General features: G+C 44.6%; 1 protein-coding gene across 1 annotated transcript; it reads left to right on the top strand.

The window, feature by feature from the left end:
• Positions 1–13,505: 13,505 nt before the first annotated feature.
• LOC309340621 (taste receptor type 2 member 40-like) lies at positions 13,506–14,411 on the top strand (the record flags this gene model as incomplete). The annotated part of the gene is made up of 1 exon (XM_081859505.1): positions 13,506–14,411. The coding sequence occupies one exon, from the start codon at positions 13,506–13,508 to the stop codon at positions 14,409–14,411; it is 906 nt and encodes a 301-aa protein (XP_081715631.1).
• Between the last annotated feature and the right edge of the window lie 520 nt (positions 14,412–14,931).

Here is a 14,931-nt window from a genome sequence, read left to right as displayed (position 1 = left end):
ATTGAATGCTAAAATGAGGTTGCAGAGTATAAGTGGTTTGGAAAGTGGAAACTCAATACTCAAGGATGAGAAAACAGTACTTACTAATTGAGTGAAACAGGCCGGAACAGAAACAAAGCAATGGTGCAGCATTAATAATGTCATAATAAAACAGTGGGTGGGTAGGAAGCACTGGGAAATGGTGGGGCTATGCTGACACCTTCAAATAAAGTAGTATTAACTAGGGGTAACAGAGATATCAATTTTGGCTACTCTCCACTTCTCAATTTTCCAAACTTAATTTCTCCATATTTCCCCATCAGTTTGAGAGTGTGTGTGTGTGTGTGTGTGTATCTCCTCATGAAAATTAATTGTCTTTTAATTTAATTGCAAAATTAATTCACATTTTCCTGTGAATTTCTCCTAAGATATAGATGCTTGTGTGCAATTTTGCCTAAAATACACATTTTAATTTTTTTTTGCAAGTAATTATCCTAGCGCTCAGCTGAGCAAGCCCCCCTCTGCCACTCCAGCTCTTCTCCTTCTAGAAAAACAAGCACTGGTTGTCACAAATGGATGGAGCAAACTTGTTTTCTGCTGCTTCAGAAGGTAGGACCCAGACAAATACAAGAAAGGAGATTCCAACTAAACGTCAGGAATAACTTTCTGATGGTGAGTTCTTGCTTGACAGTGGAAGGTGATGAACTCTTCTTCATTGGAGGTTTTCCAACACATAATAGATGACCATCTGTCAGGGATTCTTTAGTTGCGATTCCTGCGCAAGATGTTCGACTAGATCAGGCACAGGCAAACTCGGCCCTCCAGATGTTTTGGGACTACAACTCCCATCATCCCTAGCCAACAGGACCAGTGGTCAAGGATGATGGGAACTGTAGTCTCAAAACATCTGGAGGGCCGAGTTTGCCCAAGCCTGGACTAGATTACCCTTGGGATCCTTTCCTACACCACAGTTCTGCAATTCTATTGCATCAAAGATAGGAGGAGAACCATCTTATGCTAATAACACTGTTATACGGGGGAGTCTCCCCAGAGGTGTTCTTAAAATACTCTTTCGGCAATCAAGCATTACATCTTCTGAGTCTCACCTTCCTTTAATAACATACCCATCTTCCTCCCCCATTCATCCCTCCGAGTTTCCTTGCTTCATTTTATGGGTTGGAAAAAAACCAACTGCCTGTATAAAGCTTTGTCATCTGACTTATTAGCTATGACCTGATTGTTCCGCCGAGTGCTGTGGCCTGGACATGTCTCGCCTCTGCCCCAGAAAACCCTTAAGTTGCTGTTCTTGACGTGATTCAGCACGGCCTGTCTAGCAGCATAAAATGTCACCGTCTCCCCTGGGTTAAGCGGGTCACCGAGGTCTATTGCTCTGACTGATGCAATTAGAGATTTTGCTTCCAGGTGCGATGTACAATCACTGCCGTTTGGGCGCAGGACCAGGAGCCCGCCAGGGAGATCCTCCGTCACTATAACAACCTGGAGAACATGAATAATTCAGCCCATTTTAAAATGCTTGTTTATTTATGGAATACCTTAATTACAGCAAAGGAAAATTTCACAGTTACTGAAACAGTTTCCCTTCAGAGATAACTTGCTCTTATTGCTTATCAATTATTGAAACCTGGCAGTGTTGGGAGAGAGAGAGAGAGAGAGAGAGAGAGAGAGAGAGAAAGCAGGAAGGAACAGAAGATAGAGAAGAAATCAGCCTGGATAGAAGGGTTTTGTGGAGCCCTGTAATAAGAATGAACAATAGAATCATAGAATTGCAGAGTGGGAAGTGTCATCTATTCCAACCCCTTCCAATATAGGAATCACAGCTAAAGCATCTCAGACAGGTGCCAATCTAACCTCTAAAAAACCTCCACTTTTCATGACAGTCCATTCCACTGTCATACAGCTCTTACCATCAGAAAGTTCTTCCTAATGTTTAATCAGAATTTCCTTTCTTGTAATTCGAATCCATTGGTCCTTGTCCTACCATCTGGAGCAGCAGCAATTAATGAACTTTTGTGAAAGAAATCACCTTTTATCGTTCAGTGACATACGGAGGGCCATAGGTTAGCTATCCCCAAATTAGTCAGTGAAGTGCAGCTATCTTAGATGACGCTGAGATTTAAGAATCTTGTGCTCCTATCGACTGAGCTATTCCTTGTTTGAACATTTCACATGGATCATCCCATATGTTCAGTAAACACATCTGCGGTGAAGTTGGAATGGCATATTTGAGAGCTTTGGCCATTTCTTGACAAAGTGCATTCTAACATTAAGAGAGAGGTAACAACATTTGCAGGATCCCTGTAGGAGAATGTCATCTGCCATAGGCCCTCAAGCTCAGGCGTTTTGATAGCCGATAGCCTGATTTATGGTGCTGGAGGAGACTCTTGAGAGTCCCAAGGACTGCAAGAAGATTCAACCTATCCATTCTGAAGGAAATCAGCCCTGAGTGCTCACTGGAAGGACAGATCTTGAAGCTGAGGCTCCAATACTTTGGCCACCTCATGAGAAGAGAAGACTCCCTGGAAAAGACCCTGATGTTGGGAAAGATGGAGGGCACAAGGAGAAGGGGACGAGAAGGGGACAGAGGACGAGATGGTTGGACAGTGTTCTCAAAACTACCAGCATGAGTTTGACGAAACTGTGGGAGGCAGTGGAAGACAGGAGTGCCTGGCGTGCTCTGGTCCATTGGGTCACGAAGAGTCGGACATGACTAAACGGCTAAACAACACAGCCTGATGCAATGGGGCAATGGAGAGAAGTTATGGAGAAAGAACCTGCCTAGTCTTTCTTCCTTGTACACCTTCACTGCTGCCAGCTCTGACTTAATGGAAAGGAAGGGGAAGCATACTTGGTGATGGAAGAGTGAGCTGGGTGGAACAGTCTCCCAAATACAGTGGTACCTCGGGTTAAGAACTTAATTCATTTTGGAGGTCCATTCTTAACCTGAAACTGTTCTTAACCTGAAGCACCACTTTATTATTATTATTTTTAATAAATATTTATTAAGATTTTACAGAATCATAACCAATACAACAAAAAAGAGAAAAAAGAAAACAGAAAAATACAAAATACAAAAAACAAAAAACAAAATGTAGATAAAAATAAAGAGAAAACAGAAAAAATCCCTCTTTCCTTTTTTAACTTTAAAGCTCATTACCTTGTTTCCTTGACCTCCTCACACCTCCCCTTTTTGTATTCCCATTTACATAATCAAATCAGCAAATCCTTGCCCTCTTTTAATTTATCATCTTTAACTTTGTATCTTAACTTATCACAACTCAAATATTTTCATCCATCAATTCATTTTTGCATACTCTTTCTAACTTTATCACTAATGCCACTTATTTTTAATCCAACATCATTTTAGCATTCATAAATTTTACACTGTTTCTGTAGATAGTCTTTAAATTTCTTCCAGTCCTCTTCCACCAACTCCTCTCCCAGGTCTCGGATTCTGCCAGTCATCTCCGCCAACTCCATATAGTCCATCACTTTCATCTGCCATTCTTCCAGTGTGGGTAGATCTTGTGTCTTCCAATACTTTGCGATAAGGATTCTTGCTGCTACTGTAGCATACATAAAAAATGTTCTGTCCTTCTTTGACACCAATTGGCTGACCATGCCCAGGAGAAAGGCCTCTGGTTTCTTCAGGAAGGTGTACTTAAACACCCTTTTCATTTCATTATAGATCATTTCCCAGAAAGCCTTAATCCTTGGGCACGTCCACCAAAGGTGAAAGAATGTACCCTCAATCTCTTTACATTTCCAACATTTATTATCGGGCAAATGATAAATTTTTGCAAGCTTGACTGGGGTCAGGTACCACCTGTACATCATTTTCATAATATTCTCTCTTAAGGCATTACAAGCCGTAAATTTCATACCGGTGGTCCACAACTGTTCCCAGTCCGCAAACCTAATATTATGACCAATATCTTGTGCCCATTTAATCATAGCTGATTTAACCGTTTCATCCTGTGTATTCCATTTTAACAGCAAGTTATACATTCTTGATAGTATCTTAGTTTTGGGTTCTAGTAATTCCGTTTCCAATTTTTATTTTTCCACCTGGAAGCCATTTTTTTTGTCCGAATTGTAGGCCTCTCTTATTTGAAAATAATGAAGCCAATCTCGCACTTTGTCTTTTAATTTCTCAAAACTCTGCAATTTCAGTTTGTCTCCTTCTTGTTCCACTTTAGCTAATGGGGCCTCCCGCTGCCGCCTTGCCACGATTTCCGTTCTCATCCTGAAGCAAAGTTCTTAACCCAAGGTACTATTTCTGGGTTAGTGGAGTCTGTAACCTGAAGCATCTGTAACCTGAAGCGTCTGTAACCCGAGGTACCACTGTAGACTGTTTTACCAAAAGAATTTCAGAGAGCTTGCTCGCTTCAACTTTGAGCTCTTCTACTAGAATGTGAACCAAGCATTCGGCAAGACCTACCTTTGTGAAAATTAGACTTCTTTTGGGGGATAAATGCACTAAATGCATGTTGTCGCATTTGGAGAGGTGGAAATATTGGCGGTGATAACAGAACATGCCTTTTCAACATCCCCAGTAATCTCTGCTCAGGGAAGGACAATATTCTGGAAAAGACACCCAGAGGCTTCCGCTAGATGTCCTTGAGGATGCAAATCCGAGAAGGATTTCATCAGTGAGTGTTCAGATTACTTGTGCACACAGCATTTACATAAATCTCATCTATGGTATTGTGTATGGATCGGCAGCTGGGATTTTGCATAGCACCGTCCTGTGTTTCATCGAAATTGCTTTCCTGGGTTTTGTGGGGAGAATTGGGAAGAGAACGCTGTTCGAGGAGAAAGCTGTTATCTAAGCTTTTCATTTCGAGAAATCTTTTTAGGGCAGCGGAATCTCATAACTCAGCAAGCAAAAAAGCTGGCTGGGGCAACTGCGATAATTTATCAGGCGTGCTAGAAAAACTCATTTTAAGCTAAGCAAACAAAATAGAACAGGGTAAGACAGTCAAGCGCTGGTTCCTTTTGAGCTGTTCGTCACATTATGTTCCCTGTCTGTTTCTTGAGGACGTGGGTAGGGAAGGGTCTGGAGGATTGGAGAGGCAAAACTTAGCAGTGGTGCTTTGCATGTAAAACATCCTAAATTCAGTTCCAGGACTCTTCATTTAGAAGACTCCAAATAGCAGGGTCAGGAGAAAACTCTTATCTTGGAGAGTTGCTTTCAGGCAGAGATGATGTGAACAGAGTAGGGCTACACCATCCATTTATAGCACTATGATGGGTAAAGGTGGTTTGATTTATAGCACTATGATGGGTAAAGGTTAAGTCCAGTCAAAGACGACTATGGTGTTGCAGCACTCATCTCGCTTTTCAGGCCAAGGGAGCCAGCATTTGACCACAGACAGTTTTCCAGGCTATGTGGCCAGCATGACTAGACCGCACCATTTGCCTTCCCACTGCAGTGGTACCTATTTATCTACTTGCGCTGGCGTGCTTTCAAACTGCTAGGTTTGCCGAAGCTGGGACAGAGCAACAGGAGCTCACCCCATTGTGGGGATTCGAACCGTCAACCTTCCGATCAGCAAGCCCAAGAAGCTCAGTGTTTTAGACCATAGCACCACTCACGTCCCGCAAAGCACTATGATACCACTGTAAGCAGTTCTAGGTTTCCCCACAGAATTCTGGCAGCTGTAGTTTGTTAAGGGTGCTGCAAGTTGTTCGGAGACCCCTGTTCCCCTCACAGAGCTACAATTCCCAGAGTTCCCTATTGATTGTTAAACCACTCTATAACTGCAGCTTTATATTATACACAGCCCTGTGATCCCCAGATGAAGGGTGGTATAGAAATTCAATGCACATAATAAACATTAGTGATTTAAATGCAGCATGTGAATGTGGTCTAGATCAGGGCAGACCTACTGACTGGCACAGTGAGACAACTGCTTTGGGCAACTGATGCTGGAGGTCAACAATAGTAACCTCTCAGCTGTTCCTCCTAAGCTACTTGCCTCTCTTGAGGACACAGCTGTGTATGTAGATGGCCTGTTCTTGAGCCACTAAATGAACCTACTACCCCCAGGTGTAGTGCAGTGTGCGACTTTATCATCAGGCTTTTGTGGAATGGGAAGGGGTGCCATCTTGTTTTCCACCTCAGGCAACAAAATATAAGCTTATTAAATTTGTAAATGGCTGACTCTTGAAAAAAGAGTCCTAAAGTGATTTGCAAGCAAGTAAAAATAATAATACAAAAATGAAACTTTGTTGTTGTTTAGTCATTTAGTCGTGTCCGACTCTTTGTGACCCCATGGACCTGAGCTCGCCAGGCACTTGTGTCTTCCACTTCCTCCCGCAGTTTGGTCAAACTCATGCTGGTAGCTTCGAGATCACTGTCCAACCATCTCGTCCTCTGCCGTCCCCTTCTCCTTGTGCCCTCCATCTTTCCCAACATCAGGGTCTTTTCCAGGGAGTCTTCTCTTCCCATGAGGTGGCCAAAGTACTGGAGCCTCAGCTTCAGGATCTGTCCTTCCAGTGAGCACTCAGGGCTGATTTCCTTCAGAATGGATAGGTTTGATCTTCTTGCAGTCCATGGGACTCTCAAGAGTCTCCTCCAGCACTATAATTCCAAAGCATCAATTCTTTGGCGATCAGCCTTCTTTATGGTCCAGCTCTCACTTCCATACATCACTACTGGGAAAACCGTAGCTTTAACTATACGGACCTTTGTCAGCAAGGTGATATCTCTGTTTTGAGCAGGAACTGGCAAGTCACTCCAGTATCCATGCCAAGAAAACTCCATGGACAAAGACAACAGGCATATAATGAAACTTACAGCATGTATATTAAAAACAGATTTAGAAATAGAATAGAATAGAATATTGTTGATTCTGCCCACATGCCTGGGAAAACCTTTTCCTGATGCTGCAATGATGGCAAGGCCGGGTGGACATTTCTGGGAAGACCATTCCATAAAACAGAGACGATATTAAGATATATTAAGGGCTGGGTGATCATCTGAACAGGTGTGCCTGGTTATGTGAACAGGGCCCAATTATATCATTTTTCCTCCCAATATGGGGACATTTCAGGTCTGACTCTTCAAATCCACATGCTTCTAAAGAGTTTTGTAATATGCTTGGCAGTCAGGATGACAGAAGGAGACCACTCTTTGACGTCCACATTTACTAGACAGTAGGTACACAGAGGCATGGAAAAGACCATGCAAATGTCGCAAACAGGATGTTGACCTGCCCAGTCCATATTTATGTTTCTAGCAAAACAATCCTAGCTTAAATAAATTTCTGCAGCCCTCTCTTGGATAAAAGACAGAGAACTGCATGGCATCTTAGCCACACACACAGTCTGCTGTCCAAGGTACAGGAAGTCTCTAATCAGCTTCTGTTTGTCCGCAAATCGAGGAGAGATGTTGGGATCAGCTTTTCTCCATTTTTTCTTTCTCATTGTCATCACAGCTATGCTTGTCATCGGCTTGTTGGGAAACGGATTCATCACCATTGCAAGTGGCCTTGAATGGTCCAGAAACAAAACGCTCTCTTCCTCTGATATGATCCTGTTGGTGCTGAGTGTGTCCCGCCTTTTTTTCCTGGGGCTAACTTTGGGCATCCATTACTCAGTTTTTACTGACATCAGCAATCCAAAACATATGCCAAAATCTGTTGTTTTCCTCTGGGCCTTTTTCAATGCTGTTACCCTGTGGACAGCCACGGGGCTTGCTGCCTTTTACTGCATGAAAATTCTCACCTTTACCCAGCCTCTCCTCGTGAAAATTAAGATGGGGATCTCCAGGATGGTTCCACACTTGCTCCTAGGATCAGTGTTGGGTTCCTTCCTTGTCTCCCTTCCTTTCAACTGGTTTGAAAATTGCTACCAATGCTGCAATGGGACAAATCTCCCTTTGGGTAACAGTACTGGGAGGTGTTATGTTCAGACCACCGGGATGCTGTTTTCTTCTCTTCTGTACATTGCAGGGACATTCCCATCCTTTATTATATGCTTAGCTTCTTCTGTCTTCTTGATTCACTCCCTTCTGCACCATGTTAAGAGGATGCAACAGAACAGAGAAGGTTTTAGAGATCAGAGGATGGATGTTCAATTGAGAGCGGTCAAGATGGTGGCATCATTCCTTCTCCTCTACACTGTAGCATTTGCAGCTGAGATTTCACTCATGTTGTTCATCAATCCCTTGACAGTGGTATTGTCCATTGTTATGGTGGCTGGATATCATTCAGGACATGCCATCAGTTTGATTATCACAAATTCCAAACTCAGGCAGATGTTCCTCATGACTTTGTGGGATCCTCTGAGTCAGAGACTGAGGGCAACTATATCACCTTCCTATCCCAAGACTCCCAAAGGAACGAGTCAGTCTTAGGGATGTTTGAAGCATCTTGTGAAATTTTACTAGTAGTCAAGCCTCTTTTTTTTTTTTTCAAACCTCCCTAAAAATTACTCAGACATTTCTTTGAGCAGAAGCCAAACAGCCTTTGGCAACATCTCTGTATCTCCATTGGCAGAGTCTGGAGGAAATGATCTTATTCTTCTATCATGTGGCTTGAAGGAAATATCATTTGCTACAACAGAAAAAGCTGAGAAACACTGTCCTGCTCCTCGTTTGAACAATATTATCATGTTTCAATAAATAGCTCATGCTGATTCATGCTGTGGTCTTCAGATGCAGGTGCTGAGGGTGTGTTGCATTGGATTCCTGAGCTCTGGAAGAGGAAGTGTGTTGACAGTTGTAGCTTTAATTGTGAATGGCAGGGTGGACAAATCAAGGCACATTGTTGCCACTACACAAAGAAGAAGCCATGCCAGGGAATATGTTCATTCATAAATCCATTTGTCCTGTTCCCACATCGATTTGTAATATATACATGGGGGATTTGCACTTTAAATACTTTTAAAGTATGCATGTTATCACAAAATACATATTTAAATACACATTTTATGTGTATTTTCAAATGCATTTTTTAAACCCAAAATGCGGGAATTGTTCATTCATTTTGGTACTTTTTTGAAAATTGTATCGCATAAATTTTGGAGAAATGCGAAATCTGAAAAATGATTATGTTCTGATCTTTGTACTACTTTGGAATGTGTCAATTAGCTTGGTTCAGTTAAAAATGCAGAGCAATTGAAATTCCATCCATCCCTAGCTGCTGCTGGTAATTTAAATAGTGGACCTGGGAACTGGACCCTAAGGGCAGATGTATAAATAGGAAGTGGGATAAAGAACATAGAGAAAGCACTGTTGCATAATGCCTCTTGCTTCCTGGCTAAAGGCTAGAGAGGGGGATGTGAGTGTGAGTGCAAACTAGCAAAAATTATATTCCTTGCTCCGCCCACTTTTCCTCTGGCTCCACCCACCACTGCGATTTGACCCTACAGGCTTAGGCTGAAAATGTTTCCCTACCCATTATCTATTCTGGAGGTTATACTGCAAACAATGGCTAATAGTCACTGATGGCTTTTCTCTGCAGGTGACCCTAAGAATAAAATACCTGCCTAGTTTCTCAATTTCGGAGAACGCATGTCCTCTGTCCTATGCATCAGCGGGATGGATTCCACCCTTCCTGATAACTTCTGCCTAACAGGAGTTGATAAGGAATATCTCCCATGGCACTCCTTTTGTTTCCATCTTCTCAAGTTGGAAAAACATCAGTGGCTCATTTCCCTCTGTGTACTTGCTGGAACGACATGCACCAAATGCACATCACCTGGTCACACCTGAGAGGTGGATTCTCTTCCCTCTGCCAGCCCTCTCCCCTGAGTCTCCCGGGAGGAAAATGAGGCTTATCATGTGCCATCCATTCTTATCCACTTGCCACCACTTTGTCATCTCAGAATGTCATGGACGATGCATGTAAGCTTCAGCATCTATGTTCAGTTGTCTGAAATAAGGTATTTAGAGAATATACTCTTTTGTTTCTTTGCCTTTATCCTTCATCTTAATAAAGCTTCAGAACTGGAACCTGGGGGTAGATTACGTATATTTTGGAAAGTCCAGTGCTCTTTCATACTGTGTTCTAAGCATGCCATTTAAAAAATGGGGAAATAAAGGGAAAGGTGGATTAAAAAATGCTCAGCAGTGACTTGGGGTAGGGGGTTAAGCAATAGTTGTCCCATCCCAGGATATGTGTGTGTGTGTGTTTAGGTTTGGATGGAAGGGAGTAGGGAGAATCTGAACTGGGGGGGGGGCAGGTTTTCAACTCCACAACATCCATGAATTTGACTAACATCTTTTTGAAGCCACCATAGCCACCATCACATCTTGTGACAGTGAGTCCAATAGTTTTAATTGTACTCTGTGTGAAAAGTACTTGTTCTCCCTTATATGCCATGAATGACTCTCCCCACTCCATTCTCTCTCTTGTCATCCTCTTGACTTTTGCTAGTCTTGCTTTCCCCAGGGAATGAATGCATGAGACATTAATGGAGTTGAGGCCACAACTTCCATTAAATCTCAAAAGGATCTCAAAAGCCACCCAACATGTGTCACGATCCAGGTTGTAGGCAGCAACCATCCAGACCTGACACACTGGGACCAACATATGGATGGTAACAATGGTAGCAGTTCAATGGAGGATGGAAACTTCATGAGGTACAGAACAGAACCCAGGAACAGAAACTGGAACAGGAGCAAGGACAGGAGCACTAAAGCAGGATCAGGAACAAAAACAGGAACTGTCAACAGCAGAGTATAAACCACATTGCTGTGGCAAAGAACCAGGGCAAAACACTGGCCTTATATACTCCTCTTGGGCTTGCTTCCAGTTGCTGCACATCTCCTGATCTGGCCACACCTGCCAGGCCACACTCAACTCCCCCAAGACAAACACAGCAAGGGCCTGGTTCTGCAACTCCTCACTGAGGTCAGGGCCTGGCACAGGCAAATACTCATGGTACTCCTTACAACATGTGTGAGCAGCCTGACTTGGTGAAAATGACCGGAGGCATTCATCCACTTGCACATTGGTGATGACACCAACAGGGCTCGGGTGTGCTGGTCCCAGGGGAAGGTTACTGTTGGCGTAGTCAAAGTCCGGTCCTGGGTCACTAGCCTGGAAACAGTTCAGAAGGAGTGGGACGAGGTCTGAAGCAGGAAGCCGGGCGGGGACAGGAACACTGGAAGGTCAGGTCTGGGTCCGGGCAGGAGCAGGTACTCAATGATGTTGCTCCCACAACCTGGGACCGGGCTGACTGGCCTTTATCTTCTCTAGGGCCAGGGGCGGCCCCGGCCCCCAGGAGACCCACCTCTCCTGGCCATAAGGCGAGCACTCCTCCTGGGAGAAACCAGTTCCCTCCGCCTCTCTGCCCTAAGCCTCTGCAGTTCAGGAGAGGCTGGAGAGTTACTGGACCCAGAGGCAGCCTCACCTTCCCCTGACAGGGCTGGGAGAGGAGCACCTGCAGGCAATGGATCCTCGATCACCTCCAGAGCCAGAGTGGATTCAGCTGGTGTCTGCTCCTGAGGATCTGGCACAGGTGCAGGCGCTTCAGATCCAAGGCCCTGCCCCAGTTCAGCCGGCCCTGGAGGCGGGGACTCCTGTGCAGGCTGGGATTCCTCCGGTTCAGCCTCTGAGTCGGATTCCCAGGCCATCACATCGGGATAGCAGATGGGAGCATTCATTGATTTGTTCCCGTCTTCACCCCTTCACCTAGATGGCTTTGAAAAAGGGTGAGACAAAGTACCGGGGGAGAGGTTATTGTCTATGGTTATTAGCCATGATGATTATGCTCTGTCCCCACAGTTGAGTTGAAGGAAGCAATGCTTCCGAATACAAGTTGCTGGGAACTGCAGGTGGGGAGAGTGTTGTTCTTGTGCTCCTGTTCTGCCCGCTGGGTTCCCACATGCATTTGGTTGGCCACTCTGAGAACAGGATGCTGGACCAGGTGGACCTTTGGCCTGATCTAGTAGGGCTCTTCTCATGTTCGGAGTGCAACAGCCCTCTCACAACTTCTGATTTCTATCAACTGGTGCTCAGAGGTATATTGCCTCTGAAATTGGAGGTATAACACAACCATCATCCCTGTTTGCCTACGTCAGTGGTGGCCAAACTTGGCTCTCCAGCTATTTTTGGACTACAACTCCCATCACCCCTAGCTAACAGGACCAGTGGTCAGGGATAATGGGAATTGTAGTCCCAAAACAGCTGGAGGGCCAAGTTTGGCCACCACTGGCCTACATAGTCCCCTCTGGCAGGCAGATGATGACGATGACGATGACGATGACGATGACGATGACGATGACGATGACGATGACGATGATGATGATGATGATAATAATAATAATAATAATAATAATAATAATAATATATTTGTACCCCACCCATTTGGCTGGGTCTCCCCAGCCGCTCTTGGCAGCTTCCAACAAAGATTAAAAATACATTAAAATGTCACACATTAAAAACTTCCCTGAACAGGGTTGCTTTCAGATGTCTTCTAAATGTCAGGTAGTTGTTTATCTCTTTGACATCTGATGGGAGGGTGTTCCACAGGGCGGGCGCCACTACCAAAAAGGCCCTCTCTCTGGTTCCCTGGGTCAAGGCAGCCCCTGCAGTAACATCAGAGCTCAACTTTATCTCCACCAGTAGGTCTGGCCAAACTTTTGAACGTATGGGTTTATTTTTTTGCATGGGCAGGTGGGTACAAAACTCCCTCTTCTCTTTCAAGAACTGCAAATATTTTTGGAGGGAAGGGAGGAGGGCCTGAAATTTACCAGAGTTCCCTTTCATCTCTGATAGGTTCACCATATCTCCCCGTCCCCCAATGGTCCAAATGATATTTTGGAGGAAAAGTTGGTCAGGGTAAAGAAAGGATGCCTCCCCCCCCCCGGAACAGAGCACTGGGGGTGGGGTGGGGGATAGATCAGTCACCAGCCCAAAGGAATTCCTTTGATAAGTTTCCTCCCTATAATCATATATCCACTGACCCTGAAAACAGCCCAATACACACATACCAATTTTTGGCGGGTAGCAAATGGGATCATGAAGGAGGAGTATTCTCAATCCTTCCTATTTTATAGCATAAGAAAAATCCACACACATAGTTTGTAGCCCTGAAGATCTTAGAATCTAAAGTATGACTATAAGAAGAGAATGGACAGCAGGAAGGGGTGAAAGTAACAAGGGATGTGTTTGAGCAGATGCATCTTGCAAATGTATGTTCAGGAGAAAGGCTGGCATTAAAGCCAAATTGGAAATCACACCAATCATTTGCATGCCCTGAAACAACACCAGAATAAAACACACAGTATAGATTTCAGGCGACTTCCTGGACCAGGAGAATGAGAATATTTGGGTGGACAATGCATGTGCTCTGGCTGGATCCCAAAAGAATGGAAGGCTGTAGGACTGATGGAACCAGGTAATACCAATACTTCACATTGCCCTGTTTACTGTTTCCGAACATGATCAGAGCTACATGCTACCCCTGAAGATCCTTCACAGGATTGTCCAAATCGCGGATTGTCTGTGGATATATCACCAAGGCAAGAAGCACAGGCAAGGGTGAGTGCAAGGATGTCAGATTCTGTTCATAAAACCTTACAAGTCATAATCGTGAGCCAGGGTGCTGTGGGCATGGCTGCCAGTGCGTTCATTGTGGCCGTTGGCTACACAGACTGGGCGAAAAGGAAAAAGCTGCCCACTTGCGACGTGATCCTGGTCTGCCTCTGTTCATCTCGGCTTCTTCTCCAGGGAACCATCCTGCACTCTGCCCTCTTACCGAAGATGTACCAGTGGGAAGTGATCAGAGTCCACTATGTCCTCCTGGTTTTGGCCAGCACAGCTTGCCTCTGGTTTGCTGCGTGTCTCAGCATGTTCTACTGTGCCAAGATCAGCACTTTCACCCAGCGGTACTTTCTGATAATCAAGCTGAGAATCGTCAGGATGGTTCCGCAGATTCTGCTGGGTTCGGTGCTGGTCTCTTTGATCTCTTCCCTCCCTTTCATCTGGATGGATTATAGTGTCCACCTCTGCAACTCAACCAGGAGCTTTCTGAAAAACGCCACCTTTGACAGCCCCGTCGGGACCATCTCCTACTTCAAGGGTTTCATCATGTTCCTGACATTGGCAGTCATCCCGCTTCTGTTCTTTGTAGCATCATCCACCTTGCTCATTGCATCTCTGTGGAGACACACCAAGGAGATGAGGCACAGTGCGGCGGACAACAAGGACCTGAGGACTGATGCTCACATCACCGCCATTAAATCTCTGATCTCTTTCCTGATGCTCTACATCTGCAGCTTTGTGGCTGAGATGCTTGTGGGAATGCCTTCCTGCCAAGTGAGGAGCAGATGGAAAGATTATATCTGTTCACTGGTGATTGCTGTGTGTCCTTCGATCCATTCCATTCTTTTGATTCTTCTGAATGTTAGACTGAAGCTGGCATTCAAAAACATGCTATTTTACATGAAATGCTGTTAGGTGATCCATAAAGACAGAATCAGCTGCTTTGGTGGGAACTGGGGCCAAAAAGAATTTGAGGAAGGAAAACTGCTTCTTTTTAATGTGCAGTCGTATAGTCTTTTGTTTTTCCTTTTCTTTTGCATTTATATCCCACCTGTTCTCCATCAAGCTCAAGGTGGTGTCTCCAGTTTTATCTTCATAGCAACCTGTGAGTTAGGTTAGGCTCAGAGGCAGTGACTGGCCCTCAGTTACCTAGTGAGCTTTATGGCTGAGTGGGGAATTTGAACCCTGGTGTCCCAGGTCCTAGTCTGACACTCCAACCGCTACACCACATTGGTTGTCATTCACATTTTTTTAAAGCAGGTTCATTTCCCCCCAAAAGCAAGATTGGCCAATAAGGGATGCTTTGGATAGAGGGCTTTTTAGGTAAAGGTAAAGGGATCCCTGACCATAAGGTCCAATCGTGGCCGACTCTGGGGTTGCGGCGCTCATCTTGCTTTATTGGCTGAGGGAGCCGGAATACAGCTTCCAGGTCATG

The sequence above is a fragment of the Podarcis erhardii genome (assembly GCF_964252035.2).
Source record: "Podarcis erhardii genome assembly, chromosome: 4".
Lineage (NCBI taxonomy): Eukaryota > Metazoa > Chordata > Lepidosauria > Squamata > Lacertidae > Podarcis > Podarcis erhardii.
This window is presented reverse-complemented; position numbering and strand designations above follow the sequence as displayed.